Source organism: Opisthocomus hoazin, chromosome 2, assembly GCF_030867145.1.
Source record: "Opisthocomus hoazin isolate bOpiHoa1 chromosome 2, bOpiHoa1.hap1, whole genome shotgun sequence".
NCBI lineage: Eukaryota > Metazoa > Chordata > Aves > Opisthocomiformes > Opisthocomidae > Opisthocomus > Opisthocomus hoazin.
In genome coordinates, this window is record NC_134415.1 from 47,884,455 (window position 1) to 47,909,668 (window position 25,214).

Genomic DNA, 25,214 nt, shown 5'->3' on the forward strand with positions numbered 1-25,214 from the left:
GGTTGTAGTGAGGTAGGTGCTGGTCTCTTCTCCCAGGTAACTAGCAATAGGGCGAGAGGCAATGGCCTGAAGTTGCATCAGGGGAGGTTTAGATTAGATATTAGGAAAAATTTCTTTCCTGAAAGAGTGGTCAGGCATTGGAACAGGCAGCCCAGGGAGGTGGTGGAGTCACCATCCCTGGAGGTGTTTAAAAAACGTGTAGATGTGGCACTTCAGGACATGGTTTAGCAGACATGGTGGTGTTGACGATTGGACTTGATGATCTTAGAGGTCTTTTCCCACCTTAATGATTCCATGATTCTGTGATTCTAAGTATGGATAGTAAATTTGACAACAGCATACAGAAAGGTTTCAGACAGTATGCTTATGGACAGTGTACAATGTCCAGTCCATATTTTACTGTAATGAATTATTCCTTGTTTGACTGAAATACCCAGGTTATTAAGTTCCACTTTCCCTTATAAAGGAATACATGACTGTTGTTATACAAATATTTAGCCCTATAGCAACAGTTTGGGCCTGTGTTTGAAAACATCAAAAGTACAGTAAAATACATAACCAGATTCTCTTTTTCTTCTGTAATGTGGCTGCCCCTGACCACGGTGGGAGTTGCTTCTAATTTCAGGCTATATAGAGAAAAGATCATTAGAGAGATTACACAACGTGTTCATATGCAGTGCATGTTACATTCGCTCAGTTGGATACGTTTTAAAGTAGACCTTACTTCAGTGCTTTACTTGCAGGCTCTTCAGATCCTGCATGTCTGCACTAGTTGCTTGCAGGAGCTTGTAATTCACTGTCAAAATCTTCATTCCAGGCTGCTCTTGCAAAAACAGTACAATAACACCTTGCCTTCCTCTAACTTTGCGGCAAAATTTGCAAGTGAAGTCTTGTCTGCATCGCTGGAAAAAAGTGTGAGGGCTGTTTTGGTAGGGGATGGGGTGTGCCTTTGTTTTGTTTCCTTTCTTTTTTCTTCTTTTTCTTTTTTTAAAACTGAGTTTTGTTCATGAGTGTTAATACCCTAAGAAAAAAATGTGGTGTAAGCACTTAGTACTTTTACTTGAAGATACGGTCACTGAGGTCAGCACTGCAGCTGTAGCCAGGATTGAGCTTGCTTAGACTGCCTTGAGGTAAATCAGAAGCACCACAGGACGTGCCTGTATCACAGGTGCCACTTCCTGCAGGTTACCTGATGGAAAAATGCACTGGCCTGCCATCAGGGCAAGGCTCCAGGTAGCTCCTTTTCAGCAGTTGCCTTTGATTTCATAATGAGTTAGGGGTTTTTATTGTTTTGAAGCCTGAATGTTGAATATTAATACTTCAAGACTGAAATATGTTAGTTTTTATCACCTTTTGATCTATTTTTGATTTTCAGAGCATAATTGTTTCTTTATTAAAACTTTTTCCAATCATTTTCCTTCTTGAAATCAAGTATTATGCAATTATTTGCTAACAAAAGGAAATAAAAATGAAATCTTGTGATTAGGAACACCGTAAGTACCATACCAATATGTTTAAAAAAAAAAAAAAGGATTACTACACAGACTAGTGTTCTTGTGTACAGCTAGACTTTGGGAGGTTCAGGACTGGCTGTAATTTTGAAAAGAGAAAAGCAATGAAAGCACAAAGAGCTTCACTCTAATTTTTTTGCTTTCCAGATAACATGTTCTAGTACCTTTGGGATACTGGAAAGATCCATGAATTATATGAATTTCACTAATTATTTTGAAATAATTGCGACCAAAACTGCTATTCTAGTTGTGCAGGTAGAACCTAGGACTACCTCTTATTCTGTGTTGCGTAGGCTTTTAAATATTGATAATGACTCTACTTAATGGATTAATTATATACTGCAGCACTTTGATTGCCTTTAATGTTGCATTTACAAACCACACAAATGGCTGAAATGATGAGATGAAGAATTGGCTGTAGTAGACTTGAATATTTTTTTCCTCATTATTCTGCCCTGAAATAAGTTCCTGTTGCTTTGTGTTTCAGCTGGGCTACATTTTAAAATACCTTCATGATCTAGAAGGCAACTTTAAGTGGTTGAGCAAACCACAAATTGACACACCAAATGGATGAAATCTAAATTCATAGCTTTCCCTTCAGCATCTGGTAGTGAGTTTCAATTTATCAACCTGTGTTTTAGAATGAATTATTCCAGCTTTGTGCCTTTCGCACATTTGCCAGAAAGAATGAGAGGGACGTGAAAAACAAGCATTCCTTCTGCAAATGGGTTCATACAAAATATGACAATGGATTTTCTGTGCTTACCAGCCAGTTGTAGCCTTTTCTAGCTCCTTCCCATTCAAACTGCAGCTTCTGATTCAACAAATCTGTTGTCATCTCCCTCCCAAGGATGAGATCAGCTTCATCGAACAGGTTCTTCTAACTGTCCTTCACAAGGCGTTGAAGGGAAATGTTTTCCTTTTACATTGCTTTCTTTCCTTTGATTTGGAAAGATGTTTCTGTCTAGCTGGAAATAATACCAGTGGATGGATATGAAGGGTATGGATTTCAGTTTTATAAATGTGTGAACTGCTATTTTTGCGGGATTCCACCAGGGAATATTTTGCGGAGTTGCATTTGGGACTGAAAATCTCCTGAAGAATACCATTCTTAAAAACAAGTTCATCTTTTTTTTAGATATTCTTTTAAGTTACATTTTTTGCTGCGGTTGACTGACTTTGCCACCAAGAAGCAATTGTGGTGATTTGGAGTCCTCAGGCTACTGCAATTTTTAGGCTTCTTTAAATTTTTAGAGCCTAATCTTCAGTCCATATGGAAGTTTATACAGCAGCGTTTAGAAAGTACTCTAGGCGAACTGCCTTTTCTCATGTATTTTTCTCAGTATGTGTTAATCGACTTAAATTTCTGTTAATTTTCTCTCACTCTGCATTAAAGCAATTAGTGTATTTCACTGTAGGGTAAAAACCTGTCATTTTGCTCCTTCTAATTTGAAGGTATGCCTCCAATGTACTCTAAATTTTAAATGCCAGACTGATGCCTGTGTGCTTATTTTCCTACTGTTTTCATAGTACACTGATGCTGCTGATGACTGCTGCCTTGCCTACATTATTTTTTGTGGGTTTGGTGTTGGTTTTTTTATTTTTACTCTTCATATCAGATTTCAGGGATGCTTTGCATATGACTGATTAAGCTTAAGAGGTGTAATATATAACTTCAAAAAATTGTTTTCTTGCATAAATGCCCATTATACATTCAGTTGGTAATGTATTAGAAGAAGAAAATAACTGAAAGGTTATGACAGTTATTGTTTCCTTATTGAATTCAGAATGTTGTGAAGGCAGTTTCCTTGACAGGATCAACTCCAGAGTGCTAGTATGCTAATTTTTTTTCTTTTTCCCGCCCTTAATCTACCTGTGAAATACTCTTTACAAACTTGAATTTGGAGATAATGCCTACTTTATTTACAAAGATGACAACACATAGTTGAAGCAATTTGTTCTCTATCCAGAATTTCTGAGGATGGAATAGGATAGCACCAGTTGTATGACTGGAGTAAACCACAAAGCCATTTTATTAGGTCCAGATACAAAACCTGTGCCCTTAATTGCACAAAGCCTTCAGTTAGATTTTATGTATCTTTAAAACAGGACAAATTTGTGGTGTGCACTTTCAGTATCTGGGAGAAAAAGTAAGGCATGGAAAATTCAGTCTCTTTCTTTCATCTCCCCTATCATCTGTTTGGCTAACACAGATGATAGAAGCTTCATAAGCTGAATTGTTTGGATGCATGAGGTCACCCTTCTGGACATCTTGGCGTTTTAGAAATAGCACTTGAAGTTGGTGCTTTTTACTAATAATAACATAAGACTGGTTAGAATGGTTTTTTTATGGGCAGTAGAGGAGAAGATATCTTAACACATGGAAGCTCAGCTCTTTGGGTGTATATTGAGAATATGATCTACCCTCGATCACCTATTAAAAGCAAGCAAACCCCAAAACTAGTGGATTGAACTCAGAAGTGTCTTAGCAGCCCTCGGGAGCAGAGCAGTTCGGGGCCAAATTTTTGGCCAATGAAGAGATTGCTCCAAGGAGCTGCAGCATGAGGGCTGGGGCACACAGGGCATCCAGTCCTCCGTGGGACTGGCACACTGCCCTTGCACTCGTGGTGTAGCCACCTACATGAGGCTCCAGCTTGTGTGTGAGCCAACAGATTCAATCCCATTTCAACTAATTGGTGAAAGCCCTTTGCAGATATAGAGAGAAGCAACATGTTTGTAGAAGTCTTCTGCACTGTAGATAACAGTTAAGTAAATTGCTGCTACCCGTGTTACGGAGCCGTTTCTGGTTGCATGCAGGTTATTGTCACACCCTCCATATTGAGTAAGGGTCTGAAGGCTGTGTTTACAGAAGGCATATAGGTGCCTGAAGGTGCTAATAGTGGTGCTTACTGATGTGCCTAGATGTTTCAAGTCGATCTTATTTTGTAGGCTGGGTGGTTTTCTAATTTCCAGTAGTCCCTGATTTGCATCATTAGGCACTTACATAACTTTGCAAATCTGACCCAGTCTGTTATTATGATGTTATTTACCTCTCCTGATTGCCGTGCCTTTGTGTGCAAGGAAGTATTTTGAGTAAAGTTAATTATAGTGGTGACTATACTGTAGTATATTGTATATGGCTGTATTTTATTTGCTATATATACTCTGAAATTATTTCATTATCTTTAAGCCTGAAGCTTTTTACTTTAAGACACCAAAACACATCTCCTGTTAAAAAAGATTAAATGTAAAAGGTGCAGATATTAGCTCGCTCTTCTTTGTTCTCTCTGCTTTCTTGAGAAAAGATCAAACAAAATGCAGTGACAGGTAAGGATGTCTCACAAAACATGTAGAAGAAATGTAGCTTCCCATTCCATAAATTACTGGTACTCTGCTCACCAGCTGCCTGTTACGATATTTCATTGATGAATAAAAAAGGTGTCTGAGGCAATAGAATGTCTTGCATCTTACCACACTGCCAGTTATAAAGATGTCTTCTTGAATAAATTTCACAATTAGAAAGTATTGACAAAAATATTTAATCTTTTTTGCATCAAAATAAGCTCAAACATCTGCTGCCAAAGTGAGACAATATCAAGTAATCTTTTTAAAATATATTTTTATTATACTGACAGATGCATGGCTGCATGACATAGATGTCAATTTAAGTTACTAGTGCCATTAATACTTGAGAAATACATGCTCCCAGAAGAATTTATGTTTTTAAAATGTTGTCAGTTGAGCATATGCCAACAAAAAGTTACCAGAGTTGTTCAGCTGTGTTGTTAACAACGCTGAAAGCATGTTATCTCTAGAGACATCACAAAATTTGATATTTGCGTAATTTCTATTTTCTAAATTCCACAGAAATGACAGCAGAAAAAATAATCTGGGTCTGCAAATGTCTGTTTAAGCAACCCATACATACATCCTTTTTCACTTTTTATAGCTTTTGGCTTACAGCGCAGAAAGATTTTCAGTTTTGTTTGAGGTGAGCTTCTTCAGCATTCATTTGCTTTCCACAAAATTTCAAATAATTCTACTTCTTGGCAAGGACGCTGTTGTAAAGAGAACTTTAAGGAAAGTGTTAAGACCTATGCCAGAGTTTTATTTTCAGTCTGACAAGGAAGTACGTAGTCTGCTGGCTGCCTGACCACTCTGTGTCATCACTCCTCTTAGTATAAATGAGTACATATTAAAAAAAATATTTTATGGTTTGTATTGTGAGCCGATTTTCAGAATTAATGCCCAGGAATCTATTGTAGACTGTAGTTTGTAAGGAGGCAATTTTAGAAAGGTTGAGCAGGTCGACTTGAAAGGGTAACGTGGGGAATGAAATGAGGTGCAAGAAGTCTTTACCTCACATTTCTTTGGAGCCCTGCTTATGCTTGTTTGTTTTCTTTTATCATTCTTTGCCTTGGTAACTTGGTAGCAATTCAGTCTTCCTCTTTCCTCCTGCCCCGAATCTCTTACGACTTCAGAATCTTGTGCAGCTGTGGAATAGTGAAGCAAGGACAAGAGGTTAGTCAAGATGGATTTACTAGTTGTCTACAAATGTTGTAACGTGTGCTACCTAAGGCTGGTCACGCCCTGAGTTAGGTGGGGGAGTTGTGCATGCAGACAGTGCAGAGGTGCAGCTTGGGGGGCAATTTCGACTGCATCAAGTTTGGAGGTTGAAAGCTCCCAGAGTCCCACCACCGTTTGCTCATACCTACCTGTAGTTGAGCCTCTGCAGCAGTAGCCCCTTTCAAAGTGTTTTGCAAGACTTGATCATTTGGGAGCACTGATGGACAACATGCAGCTGTAGATGAACACTGAGGGACTGGGAAGAGAGGCCGTGCTTGCTCCAGTGTAACGTGATATGATTACAGCCATGGGGCTGTGCTGACCTCCTCTCTAAATCCAGCTGAAAATCCCCAGCTCTGGCTGGGGAAAAGTATTCGTTAGGTGCTAAGTGACAAGTTACTTCTTTAATGGTAAGGCTTTCCCAAAGATGGAAAGAGAGGTATATTTTATGTAACCTTTCAGGTACAGTCTGAAAAATCTGAAAATATAAGTTCTTGCATGTTATATTTCTGGAAAGGATACTATAAATATAGTTCAGTCATCTTCTTTCCTGGTATCATAGGAAAATTGTTTGATTTTCCTTCTAGTATGCAAGCATAATTCTTTAAAAAAAAAGTGCCTGTGAATTATTACTGCAATTTCAATAGCTATAGTAGATGCACTGCGGCCAAAAATCTATTTGAACTGTTTTTGCTGTTTCTGTAGAGGAGTGTGTGATGCTGACTTACAGTATATGTTACTAACAAGTTTTAGGAAGTATTGGAAAGATGGATGTTGTCAGGAAAACTTAATGAGAGAAACATAATTCTCTCAGAAGCCATTGAATGAGAGTTTGCAGCGGGGATGGTGGCTGGGTATCAGAAGAACCTTGTTTTAGCAGTGGAAACTTTGGTTACAGTGACGTATAACAGATCTTAGCTGTGTCTCTCAAGTCTCTCAAACATAATAACTGAAATCCTAGAATCTGACTCATTCAAGAACTAGAGTGGTAATTGTAGGTGCATTCTACAGTGCCAAAAAGAATAAGCTTGAATAGCAGACTCATGGCAGTAGATGATAGTTTGTTACTTTTATTTTCTGCTGATGTGAAGTATGCTGATTTTTATCTGACAAACCCAGGGAGTTTACTTACTGCAGGGAAGGTGATGTTACCTGTTGTATGAGGCCTTTGGAAGTTGCTGTAACAATATGTGGGGGTGTTTTTAATTTGTGTCTTTCCTTAATAGTGAATTTCAGTAAGGGCAAAAGCACGTATATAAAGACTGAAGTTCAGTGGCGCTCTTTGCAAAATGTCTGCACACATTTATTATTACTATCATTATATCTTTTTCAAAGGTAGTTTATATATGGCAATATTTGTTCACTGCTAGCACTTTATAGAGAGCCATGAGTCTAAAGCAGTCTTGTTATGCTATGTAAAAGCGAAGTAACTGTTACAGTAATGTCCTAGCAACACAGTTGATTCATGGGATATAGATACATGAAAGTTAAGGATCTTGAGCTAATATATTCATAATATAATGTACAGTAATATGCAGGAGACAGCCAAAAGAGTGGGTTTGCACCGTCTACTCCAAACTGCGTTGCCCCATCTTCTCTTTCCTAGCCAGACCATTCTGCTGCTTGTGTATGTCTCCGTGAGCAGTTCATCTCAGTGATGTGTCAGAAATCTGAACCAAAAAGACTAGTGGATAGTTTTCATCTGGTTTACTGAGTTGCAGCTGAAAGAAGAATCCAGACAGCAAAAAGGGAGTCAGACACTTCTTTGAAAATGGCTACAAATGGCTTTGTTTTAGAAATAAAGATTATTTATCCCGCTGTCCTCCATCTAATCTTGCAGAGTGTTAAAACCAGACTTGGATCAGAAAGATGCAGGAGAACATCCCTCTAGGGCTTGGTCTCCATAATTCACTCATTCAGTGAGTGTAGGAGCAACTAGTCCTAGGATGGAGAACTGTCCCTGTAGTTTGCAGTTTATTTTGATTTTATATTGTCGTCTATGCTGGATATAAAGCTGCATATTTATTTCTTTAAAGAGCATTGCATTTTGAATAATCTAGAGCTACTTCTTGAGTCACTGTAAGATAATAGTACTAATGGTGTATGTTGCTTTTAAAATTAGAGAACTTAGGTATGCTACTTTGATGGAAAATTTAGCTTTTCATTGAAGACAGTTGCACTGCAGTGTCAGGGAAAGCTGGCTTCAAATGGTTGAGCTGAAAGTGGATGTGAAGTCAAAGATGTTTGTGAAATAATCTGAAAAAGAAATGGGGAAGACAAGGGTAACCTGATCTTTGTAAAAGTCTCAAGAAAGTGATGGAAAAAAACAACAGCAGGGAATTTGCTGTTTACAGTCTTCTATTTAGGAAACAAAGGGAAATCATAGAAACAATAATGTGTAACTGTAGAAGATCTGGATACTGGAAAATACTTAATTTATTCTGTGTATCTTCTCATCTACCCTTGTCCTGGAGGAGGAAAGGGTTTGATGTCTTGCTTCTACTTTACTACATCAGTAAGCAATAAATACCTGTGTCCATCCCTTATACTCTTGCTTTTAGACTGTGTTTTATCTATATTATGATATGACAGGGATTTGTTTTCCACACATCGAAAGGGTGAATACTTTACTCAAGGCAGGCTTAGAAGTCTAGGCTTTCCTTCTGTTTTTGCCTAGGCCGTGAAAGGAAAATGTTTGGCATAGCTCCAGTTGTGCTAGGTTAATTTGAAGGACCATCTTGTATCACCATGCTCTGAAAATTGCTTTGCACAAGTGATTTATCCATTTCTGACATGTGTGGCTGGATGGTTACAGTACACAGGCAATTAAGCGTACTGAGTGAAATCCCAACTTAATTGCATACAATGGTAAAACACCCTTTGGTATCAGTGGGGCCAATGTTTCTCACCATCATCCTCAAAGGTTCCATGCCATAGAAAACAAGGAGAGCTAATCAAAAGTCAAAGTCTATTTAAGTTTCTCTAAAATGAAAGACTTTTACTTTGTTTGGTAATCAAAAAGGAATGTGATTTATAGAGTTATAAATTCAGGAATGTAATGTCATAAACCACTCAGCACATTAGCTTTAATAATTGTATTACCATTTTATTTATTAGCTTATATGTTCAAAGATATTGAAAACTAGTGCAAAGGTAAAGACTGTGATTACAATTTACATAAATGATTGTTTTTGCAATAAATGTTTTTGGATAAGTGGAGAGTAGCAAAGTTACTGAAACAATGGAAAATCTCTTGTGAAACGTCATCTGTCTTGGTTCCACCTATATTTAAGAACCTCAATGCTAACAATTCTCCTTTTGTTCTTCTTGCAGCTAATTCCAGCCTTCTTGGAGGTGGAGGAGGTGAGTCTTTGTTTAATGCTGTATTTGTTCTTAAAAAGTGTAAATATATTCTGAACAAAAGTAGTGTTTAGTTGGTTATAAAACAATATGTGATAAGTTCAAAAGATGTAAATGTAAAATTATTAGATGGGAAAACTCACCAAGGTTGATAATGTTTCATATAATCAAGTGGTAGGGTTTATGACTGCTGTGGAATCCGGTTTCCGCTCTGCGTTAGACTAGATCTGGATTGGTTATAAAACAATATGTGATAAGTTCAAAAGATGTAAATGTAAAATTATTAGATGGGAAAACTCACCAAGGTTGGTAATGTTTCATATAATCAAGTGGTAGGGTTTATGACTGCTGTGGAATCCGGTTTCCGCTCTGCGTTAGACTAGATCTGGATTAGACCTGTGTATGAGGCTGACTGAAATGTAAGGGGACTGAACTGCCTTATGTATTTAAGATTTTTAATTTTATTCAAGGAAATGTTGAATGAATGTTAAATAAACAGTTTTAAAAGAAATGTTAAATAATTAAAACACAGTGAAAGTCATTTTAATAAATTAATGAGGCTTTATCTTTGCACTTTGTAGTTTTTTTTTACTCGCTTACTTACCCCATTCTGTTGCCAGAATACTCAAGTAGATTTCAATACAAATATTTGGTGCATGTAAGAGATGCTGCCAACATGTCTGCTAGTAAGACAGACATGCTCAAGTGCATATAGTGTGTATTGTTTCCAAATGTATGATCACTAGGTTTTTTTAGTAGATTGATGCTATTTTGCTTTTTGTAGTACTGCAGTACCATGGCTGTAAAAGCTTACACGAGTGTTAACAATTCATGAAAAAAAACAAACATGAAGAGCTTGATCTCAGTTTTCTGTGACTTCCCCTGCCTCCCAGAGGGAAGTAAAAGAGCTCAGTTTTGGAAATTTCACAGTGCAGGAGTGGTACAGGCAACAACTAATCTTCCTTCCTGGCTGGAGTTTAAAGGCCTTGGATGATCAGAGCTTACATATGCAAGGGTAAAGGAAAGGGCTCTGTAGAAAGACAGAAGATTGCTGTTGCTTGTGAGGCTTGAGGATAAGTCGTCAAAGCTTTTGTTTTAACAGCCTTAACTGAACTGGCAACCCATATTTGTGAACCATGAAAAGGTGCTTGACAAGTGCACCTGGGCATCTAAATAAAGCCGTTTATGTTTCTCAGCTATGTGTCTGGACATTAAAGTACAGGGAAGCCTTACCTGGTGATCCTGTTGGATTAATCTGTTGTTTTGATTTGAGTTAGTTGTTTGCAATATACCAAATTTTTCTTTGTTTGAAAGATAATCCTTTAAAAGGTGATCCTTTACTAGCCAATCATGTTCCTGCGGAGTCATTTGCGTACCTTCTCTCTAGTGCTTGCTCCCAGCTGGTAATGTAAAAAAAAATATATACAAAAAAAAAAAAATCAATGCAAATGTTCAAATTCCAGTCAGGTTCCCAGAGCGCTGCTGCTGCTGAAAGGATCTGGCTATTGACTTTCTGTGGTATTTATTCAGCTGGACTGTACTTCAAAAGTTGATGTCTGTTCAGCGTGGCACTAGATACCGTGGCTCTCCCTCCGTGGCAGATGGGATGAGCCTGTGCCACGGGTCAAGTCAGGATTTTTCCTGTATTTTATATGTTCAAATTTCTAATTTACTGGCAATTAAAAACACCTCAGACTTCCCCCCCTGCCTCCTTCCTGTTCTCCCATCTCCTCAGAGCAGGCTGAGGTGATGGTGGCACCCAAGGCTGGGGCAGTGTGCTGCTGCACCTTCTCTTCTGCATGTTCCCTCTCTCCTCCTGTGCTGGCATCATTTTGGGCTTTTACCACCATTGCTTAAGTAAGTTCCCTCAGCGGTGTTGGGAAGCTCTTGTGGCAGGTTGAGTTTTGGCGCATGGTGGGTCCCTTGGGGAACCGGCTGCGGACAGCACCGGGCAGCCTTGACAGCCTACCACAGAGGAGGTGTCCCTGCAGCCCCCCATGGCCAAAACCCTGTGAAACACAATCCCAGATCCTTTGATCTCTGGTGGAAGGAGAACAACACACCCCCTTGCTTGCGATACAGGTAAAATACCAAGTTTGATTATTTTGTATCTTGGAGTTTGACTGGTGATGGTTGAGGGGCTGTGTTTGTGCTCTGGAGGTGCCGTGAGCCGCCCGTGTGTAGGGTGGCTGATGTCTTCTCAGAGTGCACTTGCTTGGGTTTTCCGAGTCTTTTGAGGAAAAACCCTGAGAATTTAATTGCCAAAGTACTCCTGAGTTTAGGCAGCCTCCGTGAGGTGTCTGTGGCTTCATCCTTGGGTGCATGCATTGGCTGTGCCCTTTTGGAGAAGGGAAGGGTGCATGGGGTCTGCAGACTTGAGCTGGCTTAGGGGAGCACAAGATGGAGGCACCCGTGGCTGGCCCACCCCCTTGCCACAGGCAGATGAAGCCCAGAGCCCCTACCTCTTAGACAAATGACTTCTTACTGGCAACACACATTTCTCTGTAGAAGCGATCATTTTGTTTCAGTTGAATGGGTTTGGATTTTAAATTCTGGATATTTTTTCTTTTTTTTCTAAAAGGAAGTGGCATCAGTACTCTGCATGAAATATTACTAGTGAATTATTGAAACTTTATTACATATGTAAACACCAAAGCCTTCTTTTGATTGCAGATGCTGAATATGTATGATAATGCATAATACCAGTGTGGCTTCTCCAATAATAGGATTCTGATCTCTTCAGTAACGCTTGTTAATTTAATTTCTCTGTGACTACTGGAGGTATGAATATGTAACTTATTTTTACAGAAAATGAAAACCAGAAATTTCTGCTTGACCAAGCTTGTGCAACAGGTTTTGTAATTTTGAGCTGCTTTTCAGCTTCTCTTATGTTTGAAATCTTTCCAGAATTGAACACAAATTGCTTGGAAACAGTTATTTGAACACCCTGATCTAATGTTTGTGAATTACTCAATATGTATGTTAAAACCATCTTCTGGAGGAGAAATGTTGAGGAACCCAATGGGCGATGTTGTCAGTAAACATAGCGCTCTTGGTTTCAAGTTCAGGTGCTGGTGGTTTTGGGTGGCTGCTTATCGTCGTTGCATCACCTCAGAGCCACATCAGGGCATCCGTGTACTTTGATTTCCCAGAGCCAGAGTAATGATTTGTTCTTGCATTCCCTGTCTGTTCATTTTCATGAGCATTTGGAATGAAGAGATAAAAGCACAAAAGACACCAGAAACAATTTTTCACAGAACTGTTTAATCATAAGATCGAGAAACCCACAACAGAGTCTTAGAAGAATCTTTAGTTAAATATAGATGTTGAAGGTTTCTTTCTGCTTTTTGAATAACTCTGAAGTTTCCAGGATTTTATTATGAGTTTGGTGAGTGAGCCTTTTTTGTTTTTCATCCTTTACTGTTTTTAATAATTGATTTTTAATTGAGAGGCTTATTTTGCTTTCAGGTCTAGATTTATCACACATTCAGCATCTCGCTGCTCCCATTAACTTGCACAGAGCGTTATGACTTACTTGTGCATCAGGAACTATTTGTCCCATTATCTTCAATGGTGTAAAAGTGAAAATTAATTTAAAAATCACTTGTATTTAGAGGGAGTGAGGAAAAAATATCTGATATTTTGAGAAAAAGTGACCCCTTTTAAAAATGCATCATGAAGTTTTGGCTGTTGAGAAATTGAAATGCCCTATCTTGCATGGCAATTTTTTTCTTTACATTCTTTTGCAGCTGAGTCAAAGAATGAAAGTATGTGATTTCATGCACTTTGTTAAAGCAAAGTCAGCAAGAGCAGAGATTTCTCCTCCCCCTTACAGTTTTGGATAGTCTGTGGGTTTTTTTGGGGTTTTGTGCCCCACTGTCCCCACTTCATTTTCAGTTATTTTCCTTGGGGTTCATTTTTCTTTTACTACATTTGCTGACTGTAATGAAGTTCTTACTGCATGCTGATTTCTGGATTGTTTTGCTTTCTTTGACCTTAAATTAACGGTGTATTTAAAATAGCGAGCTGGGGATTTTTTTTTTTTCTCATAAGATTTTGTTGCCTGTGCTAGAGTTGGGGAAGGAGACATCATCGTTTAGTGTGTCCTGTTATGAACATAATTTGTGTCAGCTCTGCACTTGCAAATGGTAATTTTGTCTTTAAAAACTCTAAGAGGACACAAGTTACATTCTTAGTCTTTTGGAAGCATTGTTTGGACCCAGTTTAAGTTGGTTGCCCCCAAAGATCTGTCTGCTTTTCTGTTTCTCTCTGTCTCTCTGCCTCTTTTCTTTTGGCCACTGTAACCAAGTCTTTTCTAGGGCTTTTGCTGGCATGGAAAAAATTAATTGCTATATAGCCATAAGTACGTTAGCATATCTTAAATGGAGACCAGACCTACCTCTCCAGTCTGCCAAGATACAGTTTGTAGGCATGTCATTTTAAGCAACTGTTACGGTAGGTTGTGTTCATGATCACAGCAGGGAACTGAGTTTCTTTGTTGGGTAGACTCAATTTTGAAAGTGGGATATGCTTGCCTTCTTTGTTTGCCTTTACCGCTCTGTTAGATTATAATAGTGGTGAAAAAAAAAAGTGTTTTCTCCTGCTAGAAAGAAATTACCACAGCCTGACTTCTGTCCTGGAAAATGGGTTTATCAGTAGGAAAATGAGCTATTCAATGGCTGGAGTCATTTGCTGAGCCTGAGCACAAAATCACATGATGGAGGAGATAGACTTTGTGCAAGGGTCAGTATGCCACTTCAAAATGCGAGCAGCTACGCTTGCCTACGTGCAAGCATCTAATGCCAGATCAGCCCAATGGGCTCTCCGAGATACAGGCATGGATTTGGCAGATAGGACACAGGGTTGTGTGGGTGTCTGCACCTTTCCAGAATGACAACTGAGGGTCACATACGTCACTTTGTTTGGGGCAGCTGAAGTACCACTAGGTACCAGTGTTTTAGCATCTGAGTTGTACCGTTTGGGTCCAAACTGATGGCAGAGCTGTTTGTCTTCAAACTTGGATATAGCAGGTGTGTAGCAAAACTGTCGTGGCTGCTGCTAAAGCTGTAGAAATAGAGGATAACTGCCAGTAGGGTGCTGCTGCAGTCACTGGTGTTTGCCAGCCACCCTGTCTATTTGTCAATTAATTGCAGACTAATGGGTTCAAAAAGCCAGTGATTATCCAGTCAGTAGTGGCAGGAAGGAAGAGCTGACACAAATATCTTTTCTTATTATCCCTCCCCTTTGCAAGGGATAAAGTTTTTGTTCTCATGGCTGCGACTTAGATACACTGCTTACCATTTCCAGCCTCCTTGTGATAGGTAAATCTCTACCAAAGAAAAAAGCAGTTTTCACTGTCTGAATATCACTTGACATCAACTTACATGGCAAATGAATATTCATGATCTTGAGAAATGAAAGTTATACAAGAGAAAATCGGAAGTAGAAGGAGACAACTTGCAAAGCACCCCATAACAGTGTAAAAGGAGAATGCTTTAAATATTAGACTAGCCCTACGCTAGCCCATTCTAAATGTGTAGCCGGAAGAAGGCAAGTCTTTTTTATCCTGAACCAGGATGAGATGCTCTCTGTTTTCGATTTCACAGGGCTTGGGCTTGATATTTACATAATTTAAATGCAAGTGAATTAAGGGTTTAAATCCAAAGTTCAAATTTGTTGTGCATGACGTGCGCGTAACATGAATGCATACCTTGAGAAGAGAAGAAAGAGTTTGGAAAAGGAGCACTGACAGGATTATTTCATCAAGAAAATAAGCATTATGATTTTGTATTTTTTTATGTCAGTCTGTTGGCATTTTCTTGTATCATGTCAAATATGTTTGTCAGATTAGGGTGTGCTTGTAACAAATGGCTTCATGAAACAAATGTGCTTTGTCTGGGATCTCAACTAGCTTCAGAAGCTTTCAGTTGCTTTGTGCACTGCATCATCATATCCTAGGTATTTAGATAATAGCTATGAAGGTACAAAGATTTTCCTAGCAAATAATGATCATGTAGAAGAACTGATAATTTCAGGAAAATGACCATTTGCCTTTGTTGCTAATTAATCCCTTTCTGCTGGAAGATTGCTGCTGCAATTCTGTAGCGTTGTTAAAGTGTTTTATCTCTTTTTACTATTTGCATGCTGTTCTTTTTCATCTCTGTAAATAGAGTGGGTTTGAGAGGGCTGTATCCGCCAGTTCCCTCACTGTGACAGTACATCAGCCTATTAAAATTTTAATATTTATGCATGTATGTATTACTTTTCTGTACAGCTGTAATACTAGTTCCATTGGTAACCCAGTAGCTCAGGGTAGACTGTAATCCTTTCAAGGTGTTTGGTTCAGCCCAAAATCTTGTTATTATTTATGAGGGTTTTGTTGGCTTAGATCAAAGCAAATAGATTTCTCTGTAATTTAACTTCTTTTACAGAATTTATTCAAACTTCCTGTGTAAGCAAAGTCTTTCTTTACAGGTCAGTTATTCTTGAAATGTTTTTTCTGACTTTCTTCAATCTGTGTATGCATGTTTACTTTTTGCCTTCTGTTATTGCAATGGATATTTCCATGTGAGTTTCAGTTCAGCTTTAATTAGAATTAGTGGAATTTCTCATTTTGTAGTGCATTTAGAGATACAGTGATTATAGCTCTAAAAATAAATAAGCATAGTTTATTTCAAAAGACCCTTAACCCCAACAGCCATGACTGTATTTAAAATGTGTGCTCTGCTTTGTGGAGATTCTTTTGTTGTTGTTGTTGTTTAAAAATGGTATGTATTTTGCTCTTTGGCTTGATAGGGTGCTAACTTCCTTTCTCCAGTCATTTTAGACATTCTTATAGTTTTGGGTGATTTTAAGTATTTCTTAGTTGTTGTCTAACTGTATCCTTTTAATTACACTTTCCCAGCAGTTACTTAAAAAAAAAAAAAAGTTTTGCTATTTACAGGAAATGACACAGGTGTGTGGTCAGGTGTGAAGTTTCGAATGTGTACATATACTTGTTGATCCACCTTAATGTCTTTCTCTTAATGTTGACTAAATACATCTTCAACCATTGATCCCTTAAAGCGTTGCTCCTATTCCAGTCAGTGGTACAGGAACATGACTGTATATTTCTGTCATGAAAATAATCTAAAATTTAGTGTGTCCAGGCATACTTACTCACTGCTGTCCTCAGCCTTTTAATATTGCTGCTTTGTTGACTTAATTAGGTGTTAGAAGGGGATGTGTTATTTTTCACTCATCAGTTACTGAATGCTGAGTCCATAACACTCTGAGCTCCCACTAAATTGTGAGGCCTTTTTCTTACTCAGATAGACTGTCACACTGACTCTTCTTATTTGTTTAATTTTGTTATGAGGTAATTACAGTGTTATGTACCCACAGCTAAAAAAATAATATATACATTTCCTGCCATATATATGGCTTTCATATATACATACTTACATGCATGTCATTATATATATTGTGACTGAATCTTGCCGTCTTTTCAGAAAGTCAGCTTTGTGTGTGTGCACACACACGGCATTAGTTTTGTTAGACTGGGAAAGACCTTTAGTTCATGGTCATTGAAAATTTAAGCTGCTCTTGATAAAAATCCAAGCTGAAAAGGCAGGTAGTTATGTAAGGAATGTATTTCTTTTTTCCTTTTTGTTTCATGTTACGGAACAGAGCTGCAAATCAGGATGAGAGATCACAAACCTTCCCTAATCCACAGTTGTCACATGATGTATAAGACAATTCACAGTATGTTTCTTACGTGAATTGCACATATGCTCTAAAAATGTTAAACACGTTTTCCACATGTAGACAAATATGTATATATGTCTTGTATGCAGAAATACAGTTATTTTTTTGTTTACCAAGGTGTTGCTCAGGCATGTTAGGATAATTCTGTTGAGACTTCTCCCCTGAGCTGAAGGTGAAGAGCACAGCTCCCAGGGTGAAAATAGAGTCTGGGAGTGCAGGAAGCGAGATGTGTGACTGTGTGCTACAATGAGAATATAGTAAGTTGGGCAGTTGAGTACGTATATGTGCCTGTTTACAGAAGAGAGTGTTTGAAATTAAGCATTTGGTTGGTTTCCTTAAAGAAAAATCTGTAAATCGGGACACCTGTCAAAGTTGTTCTGTTTCTGCCTAACAGTCTCAACAGTCCGTTTTGCTGAGGTAAGAATGAAGCAAGCGCTGCAGTGAAGACATCTTTTGTTAGGCTCAAACAGGGGTGGTGGTGTTCTTAAACCTGTTTTTCAGATTTAAGGTCTATAGCTATTTTCCTGATCCTGTAACAGATGTACTGACTATTCAGTAGAAGGAAAATGTGAAATGCAATTTAAAACATTTGAAGAACACATTTATTTATTTTTGCAGCTGATAGTAAAAGAAATAGAAAAAATAAAGGAGTGGTGGAGATACTTGACTTGTAGACATAGAGGCACTTTTGAATATCAGCCCATTTACTGGAGCTTTCACGCTGGTATGCCTAAGTATAAAACAAAGACCTGAAATAGTAGAGAGTTCCTTATAAGTATCTCCAAGCCCTAAGCTCCTTCCTTTCTACATTGAATGTATATAAATGATACAGGTGTGAGCAGCAAGGCATGGAAAAATGGCAACGACTATTTGTTGATCCTTGTTGGTTGTTCTTTTTAAAATATGTTCGTGCCCAACAAAATGAAAATATGGGCATTCCATGACACTAGCACCTCCCCAGAAGGAGTGAGAAGATGGCTGCAACTATGTCCGCTGATGTACTCGGGCATGGAAACTCGCATTACCCAAAGGTTGGAAGCTGAAGTTTGTCATCGTCCTTAATGCCCCGCCTCCCATAATGCAAAGACTTTACAATAGATTATTCTTTTTGTTTCTAATGAAAGCAATTACTTCTTAGTCACCATATTTTCAAATAAAATCTTGAATAAGGCCCAGGATTTAACTATACAGACAAGCAAAAACCAAGTATCAAAATTACTGATATTACAGAAAGAGTTTACACCTCTCTTTTTGCTGCACAGAATGAAGGATTATGAAATCAGGTCTGCATTCACCTCTTACCTTCTATTTCAGATTTTCAGCTCTTCCCACAGATCTTCACTACTGATTTATGAGTTGCTCTTTGCTGGTCACATTTTTCCAAAGTTCTGTGCAAAATGCTTACAGGTTATAACATGCAGCTTTTCAAAAGCCAAGAAAATCTCCAGCAGAGTAGCTGGCAAGGTGGTTGAGTCTTGGAAAGATCTGTCCTCCTTTGTCTTCTGTGTGCCTATATCCCTTCCAGTTTTGAGAACCCTCTATCAGACAGTGTAAAGTGGAATGAACTTTTGACATAATAAAAAAAAAAAAAAAGAAATGTGGTGATTGCTAACGAAGGATTAAAACTCTGATATAGGTAGAACTGATTTTTGAGAGACGTTAGTGGAATACCTGCATATACTGGTCTGTCTTTGCGGTTGCTCATCTGTTCTAACTGATAATACTGGATGGTAATGCAGCTTCCAGTTGCTAATTTTTGTTCTAATTCCATGTGGCAAGCTGCAAAATAGACGGCTCCTATGATATAAGAAACAAATAAAAAAGCTCCCTGCCTTTTCTAGGGCTTCAAGTTTACCCTGATTTGTACATTCAATTTAGACTTTATTTTTTAAATCACTTGTCGTGAGGGAAGAGTAAAGTGAGATGTGAAGTAACCAGGGACAGGAACTGCTGAAGATGGCTTTGGTAGGAAAGAAAACACATGATGAACCTCATCCATATGAGCATTATCAACACAGAATCTAAATGCTCCACAGACCTTTGGTGTATTTATCCTAATTGCTCTGTAAACAGAGAAGTAATGTTTTCTCTATTTTACAGCTGGAAAATGAGACAAGGAAACTGTAAGTTTTGCAAAAGATCCAAATATAAAAGAGCAAAAATCAGCTGTCTGAATCATAGAATCATTAAGGTTGGAAAAGACCTGTAACATTGTCAAGTCCAACCGTCAACTCAACACCACCATGCCTACTAAACCATATCCTGAAATGTCATATCTACACATTTTTTGAACACCTCCAAGGATGGTGACTCCAACACTTCCCTGGGCAGCCTGTTCAATGGCTGACCACTCTTTCAGTAAAGAAATTTTTCCTAATATACAATGTCGGCCTCCCCTGACGCATCTTGAGGTAACTGACTGGGGTTTCATATTGCCTATATCACTTTTGCAAATAGGAATTTTGATTCCTATATGGAAGGAAGAGGGATTTTAATTTTAGTACCAGTTTCATGGGTAGAAACAGGATGATATTTCGAAAAAGAGAAAACATACTCTACTGAGCACAGCTTTCTGACAATTAGACCTTAATTGGTTATACAGCAAATTCTCTAAAGGAATGGCAGAAGGACCACCAACTGGAAATAATATACTGCTAGATAACCAGTTTTACACTCATGGAGATAAAAGCTAAATATAGGAAAATTGTGATGTATTAGAGGCTACCACCATTAATAATTCTAAATAAACAGCAATTCACTGTTCTTGTTTGGGGCTTTTTTTTATTAGGTTAGAGAAGGGCTGTTTAATTTGAATTTGTATAGTATTAATGAAAAAGCATTTTAAAATCTTTTTAATGACAAAAAGAGAGAGTCTTCTGGATTAAGAAAGTATCTAATTTTATTATTGACCAAATCTAGTCTTTCCAATAGCAGAAGAATTTCAAATATTCTCCCATTAAAATTGCTACCTGGTAATTATGTGTAAAATAGTTGGGATTTTTTTTCTTGACAAAGTTACCTTATTTACATCTTTTTCCTTGTTCTTCTGTAAATGCCTTGTAGTGTGTAGGGTTTATCATTTAAGTTTCTTTTAAAGTTAATTTATCTTTTTAAAATTAAAAATAATATTTTTGGCATTTGTACTGACAGATCTGTAGTGTTGTAGTTTTGGCTACATACACAGTATGAAAGAACAAAATATTTTTTGTCACACTTCTACTGTTACAGTTCAGTTTGTTCCTTTTACATTATCAGCTTGTTTCTCTGGGCTTCGTAGAGGCATCTGTTTTAATTTTTATTGGGCAGGGCTGCAACTTGGCAAACTCATGTAAGCTTCACAAATCATTCAGAAATATGGAGAATTAAAGAAATTATGTGTTGGCTCAGTGATCTATGAGTGTATTATACACACACAATGCTAAAAGAATGATATTAAGGTGCAAACCCAAGTACTTAAAGTTAGGAAGTGCCAAAATTAAAGTTGTGTGCAGGCTGACAGTCTCTATGAATATACATATTATGATATTGCCTCTAACTGTACAATTGCACTGTTTTTCCATCTGGAACTTCATCTCAGTCATCCTCTTTGTTCAAAGCATAACCCATGTTTTACTTTTTGTGTACTTAAACTCTGGTCTGCAAACCAGTATTTGTTATGATACTTATTAGTTTGGTATATGACTTAATAAATAAATGAAAGATTTCATAGGTGTTATGGTTTGGCTGCAGCCGGCAACAAAAGCGCCACGCGGCCGCCCCTCCCCCTGCTGCGGTGCGGAGGAGAATGGAAAGAAACAGGCAGAAACTGGTGGGTCAGGATAAGGGCAGTTTAACAGAACAGCAAACAAAGGGAACAGTAACAACAACCATACAGATAAGGAGAAAACACAACACAGACCGCACAACCCACAGAGTCGCCCTCCATGACCGCCGCCGCGAGCTCCCCAGCCTCCAGTGAGTTCCCCCCTCCCAGCCCCCCCCCACCGGAACCCAGCATGATGACACATGGTATGGAATACCCTGCTCTGTTTGGCCAGGTGGGGTCAGCCCCCACCCCCTGGCTGTGCCCCTTCCTGGATGCTGGTGAAAATTATCCCTGTCCTGGCTGAACCCAGGACGTTTTCCACCCCTTATTCCATACCATCTATGTCATGCCCAGGTCCCCTATTGTCCAGTTGATCACCACCACTTCTCCTGCCTCCAGATATCATTCCCTTAGTCTATGGATCATCACTCTAAAGTGTCTGTTGAGTTCATTTAATCCATGACTTCGAGCTCCATCTGTCGTAATGGTCTTCCGTGGCAGGAGAGGTGATGTGTGGTGATGGGCAGTCACTTGCTGCATCCGGAGCTCACAGCTGATGTATCTGGTGCGGCACGTGCCCGCAGTCTGCAGGATATGTTGATCTTGATGGAGTTGCTGGGTGCCAGTTGTTGAAAACCAGGTCCAGTCCCATCATCGCTGTGCTCTGCTAGGGTTCATCAAAAAAGTCCATCCTTCTTTAGTCTGGACGATTCTTGCTATGATACTACTGGTATAACATATAACAATTATAACAATGATAACAGACAGTGACAGGGTTATTTAACAATTAACTTTATACAATTTATTTATGGACTGTTCTCCCCCAATATCAAATCCCCATGAGGTACACATCGGACTTCCCCATCCTTCCTCATTACCCACCAGGTACACCCAGGTCCTTGTGCAAAAGCAATCCAGCGGACGGGCTTGCCTTTGCCCGAGGCAGGACTAACCCAAACTGTCTTCCCTAACATGTTCCGCATGTGCACTACAGGGACTTTATCCCCTTCTATGTGGGGCTGAAGTTTTGACTGGAGAGGACCAGCCCGGTTGGTGGACCCTCTGGTGTTAACCAACCAGGTGGCCTTTGCTAAACGAGTATCCCAATTTTTGAAAGTCCCACCCCCCATTGCTCTCAAAGTGGTTTCTAGCAGCCCATTGTACCACTCGATCTTTCCAGAGGCTGGTGTGTGATAGGGGATGTGATACATCCACTCAGTACTGTGTTCTTTGGCCCAGGTGTCTATGAGGCTGTTATGAAAATGAGTCCAGTTGTCCGACTCGATTCTTTCGGGAGTGCCATGTCGCCACAGGACTTGTTTTTCCAGGCCCAGGATGGTATTCCGGGCAGTGGCATGGGGCACAGGGTAGGTTTCCAGCCATTCGGTGGTGGCCTCCACCATTGTGAACACATAGCGCTTGCCTTGGCGGGTTTGTGGCAGTGTGATGTAGTCAATCTGCCAAGCCTCCCCATATTTATATTTTAACCATCATCCTCCAGACCACTGAGGCTTTACCCGCTTGGCTTGCTTGATTGCAGCGCATGTCTCACATTCATGGATAACCTGTGCAGTGATGTCCATGGTCAAGTCCACCCCTTGGTCACAAGCCCATCTGTATGTCGCATTTCTTCCTTGGTGGCCTGAGGTGTCATGGGCCCACCGAGCTATAATGAGTTCACGCTTATGTTGCCAGTCCAGATCCACCTGAGCCACTTCAGTCTTGGCAGCCTGATCCACCTGGTGGTTGTTTTGATGTTCCTCAGTGGCCCGACTATTAGGGATGTGGGCATCCACGTGATGGACTTTTACAACCAACTGCTCCAGCCGGGCAGCAATATCTTGCCACAATGGGGCAGCCCAGATAGGTTTGCCTCTGCGCTGCCAGTTGTTCTTCTTCCATTGCTGCAGCCACCCCCACAAGGCATTGGCCACCATCCAGGAGTCGGTGTAAAGATAAGAGCACTGGCCACTTCTCTCGACTGGCAATGTCTAAAGCCAGCTGGATGGCTTTCACCTCTGCAAACTGGCTTGACTCACCTTCTCCCTTGGCAGTTTCTGCAACTTGTCGTGTAGGGCTCCATACAGCAGCCTTCCACCTCCACTGCTTCTCCACAATGCGACAGGACCCATCCGTGAACAGGGCATACTGTTTCTTATCTTCTGGCAGCTTGTTATACAGTGGGGCCTCTTCAGCACGTGTCACCTCCTCCTCTGGCGACGCTCCAAAATCTTTGCCTTCTGGCCAGTCCATGATGACCTCCAGAATTCCTGGGTGACTGGGGTTTCCCATTCGGGCGCGCTGGGTGATCAGCGCGACCCACTTACTCCACGTAGCATCGGTGGCATGATGCGTAGAGGGGACCCTCTCTTTGAACATCCAGCCCAGGACCGGCAATCGTGGTGCTAGGAGGAGCTGTGCTTCAGTGCCGACCACTTCTGAAGCAGCTCAAACGCCTTCATACGCTGCCAGAATCTCTTTTTCAGTGGGAGTATAGCGGGCCTCGGATCCTTTGTATCCCTTGCTCCAAAACCCCAGGGGTCGACCTCGAGTCTCCCCTGGTGCTTTCTGCCACAGACTCCAGGTTGGGCCATTCTCCCCGGCTGCGGTGTAGAGCATGTTTTTAACATCTTGCCCTGACTGGACTGGACCATGGGCTACGGCATGAACTATCTCCCGTTTAATCTGTTCAAATGCCTGTCGTTGCTCAGGGCCCCATTCAAAATCATTCTTCTTCCGGGTCACGTGGTACAGAGGACTCACAATCTGGCTGTAATTTGGGATGTGCATCCTCCAAAAACCCACAACACCGGAGAAGGCTTGTGCTTCCTTTTTGCTGGTTGGTGGACACATAGCTGCTATTTTGTTGATGACATCCATTGGGATTTGACGGCGCCCATCCTGCCATTTTATTCCCAAAAACTGGATCTCTTGCGCAGGTCCCTTGGCTTTACTTCGCTTAATGGCGAAACTGGCTTTCAGAAGGATCTGAACTATTTTCTCCCCTTTCTCAAAAACTTCCTCCACGGTGTCACCCCATACAATGATGTCATCGATATACTGCAGATGTTCTGGAGCTTCACCCTTTTCCAGTGCAGTCTGGATTAGTCCATGTCAAATGGTGGGACTGTGCTTCCACCCCTGGGGCAGTCGATTCCAGCTGTACTGGATGCCCCTCCAGGTGAAAGCAAACTGTGGCCTGCACTCTGCTGCCAAAGGGATGGAGAAGAATGCATTAGTGATGTCCATGGTGGCATACCACGTGGCTGCTTTTGACTCCAGCTGATACTGAACTTCTAGCATGTCTGGCACAGCAGCACTCAGTGGTGGTGTGACTTCATTCAGGCCACGGTAGTCTATTGTCAGTCTCCACTCTCCAGCAGATTTTCTCATTGGCCATATGGGACTGTTAAAGGGTGAGCGAGTTTTGGTGATCACTCCTTGACTCTCCAGCTGGCGGATCAGCTGATGAATGGGGAGAAGGGAGTCTCGGTTGGTACGATATTGTCGCCAGTGCACCGTTGTGGTTGCCATGGGCACCTGTTGTTCTTCAACCCTCAGCAACCCCACAACGGAAGGATCCTCCGAGAGACCAGGCAAAATGGACAGCTGTTTAATTTCTTCCGTCTCCAAAGCAGCTACGCCCAAAGCCCAACGATACCCCTTTGGGTCCTTGAAATTGCCTCTCCTAAGATAGTCTATGCCAAGGATGCATGGAGCCTCGGGGCCAGTTACAATGGGGTTCTTCTGCCAGTCCTGCCCAGTGAGGCTCACTTCAGCCTCCAATACACTCAGCTCTTGGGACCCCCCTGTCACTCCAGAAATACAAATGGACTCTGACCCTTTGAACTCTGATGGCATTAAAGTACACTGTGCACCAGTGTCCACTAGAGCTTTATACTCTTGTGGATCTGACGTGCCAGGCCACCGAATCCACACCGTCCAATAAATGCAGTTATCCCTTTCCTCCACCTGGCTGGAGGCAGGGCCCCTCTAATCCTGGTCAGAGAATTTGCTGCTTACGTGCTCTAGGAATGACTTGGAGGTCCCTTCAAGAGGACTGGAATCAAGATCAAACTGTCTACCTGGTCTGGAAAGCTGGCTGCTGGAAACTGGAGCGGCATTTTTCCTCACAGAATCCCCTTTGGTGATTGTTTTACCTTGCAACTCACGCACTCATGCCTCTAGATTTGAGGTGGGTTTTCCATTCCACTTCCTCATGTCCT

General features: G+C 40.3%; 1 protein-coding gene across 7 annotated transcripts in view; it reads left to right on the plus strand.

Moving 5' to 3' along the window:
• MACROD2 (mono-ADP ribosylhydrolase 2) overlaps positions 1–25,214 on the plus strand; it is a 975,983-nt gene that overhangs the window by 187,878 nt on the left and 762,891 nt on the right. For all 7 annotated transcript variants that reach the window (XM_075413509.1, XM_075413505.1, XM_075413506.1 and 4 more), the window contains exon 4: positions 9,411–9,440. In XM_075413509.1, the coding sequence (XP_075269624.1) occupies positions 9,411–9,440 (30 nt within the window). The remainder of the gene's footprint in view (positions 1–9,410; positions 9,441–25,214) is intronic.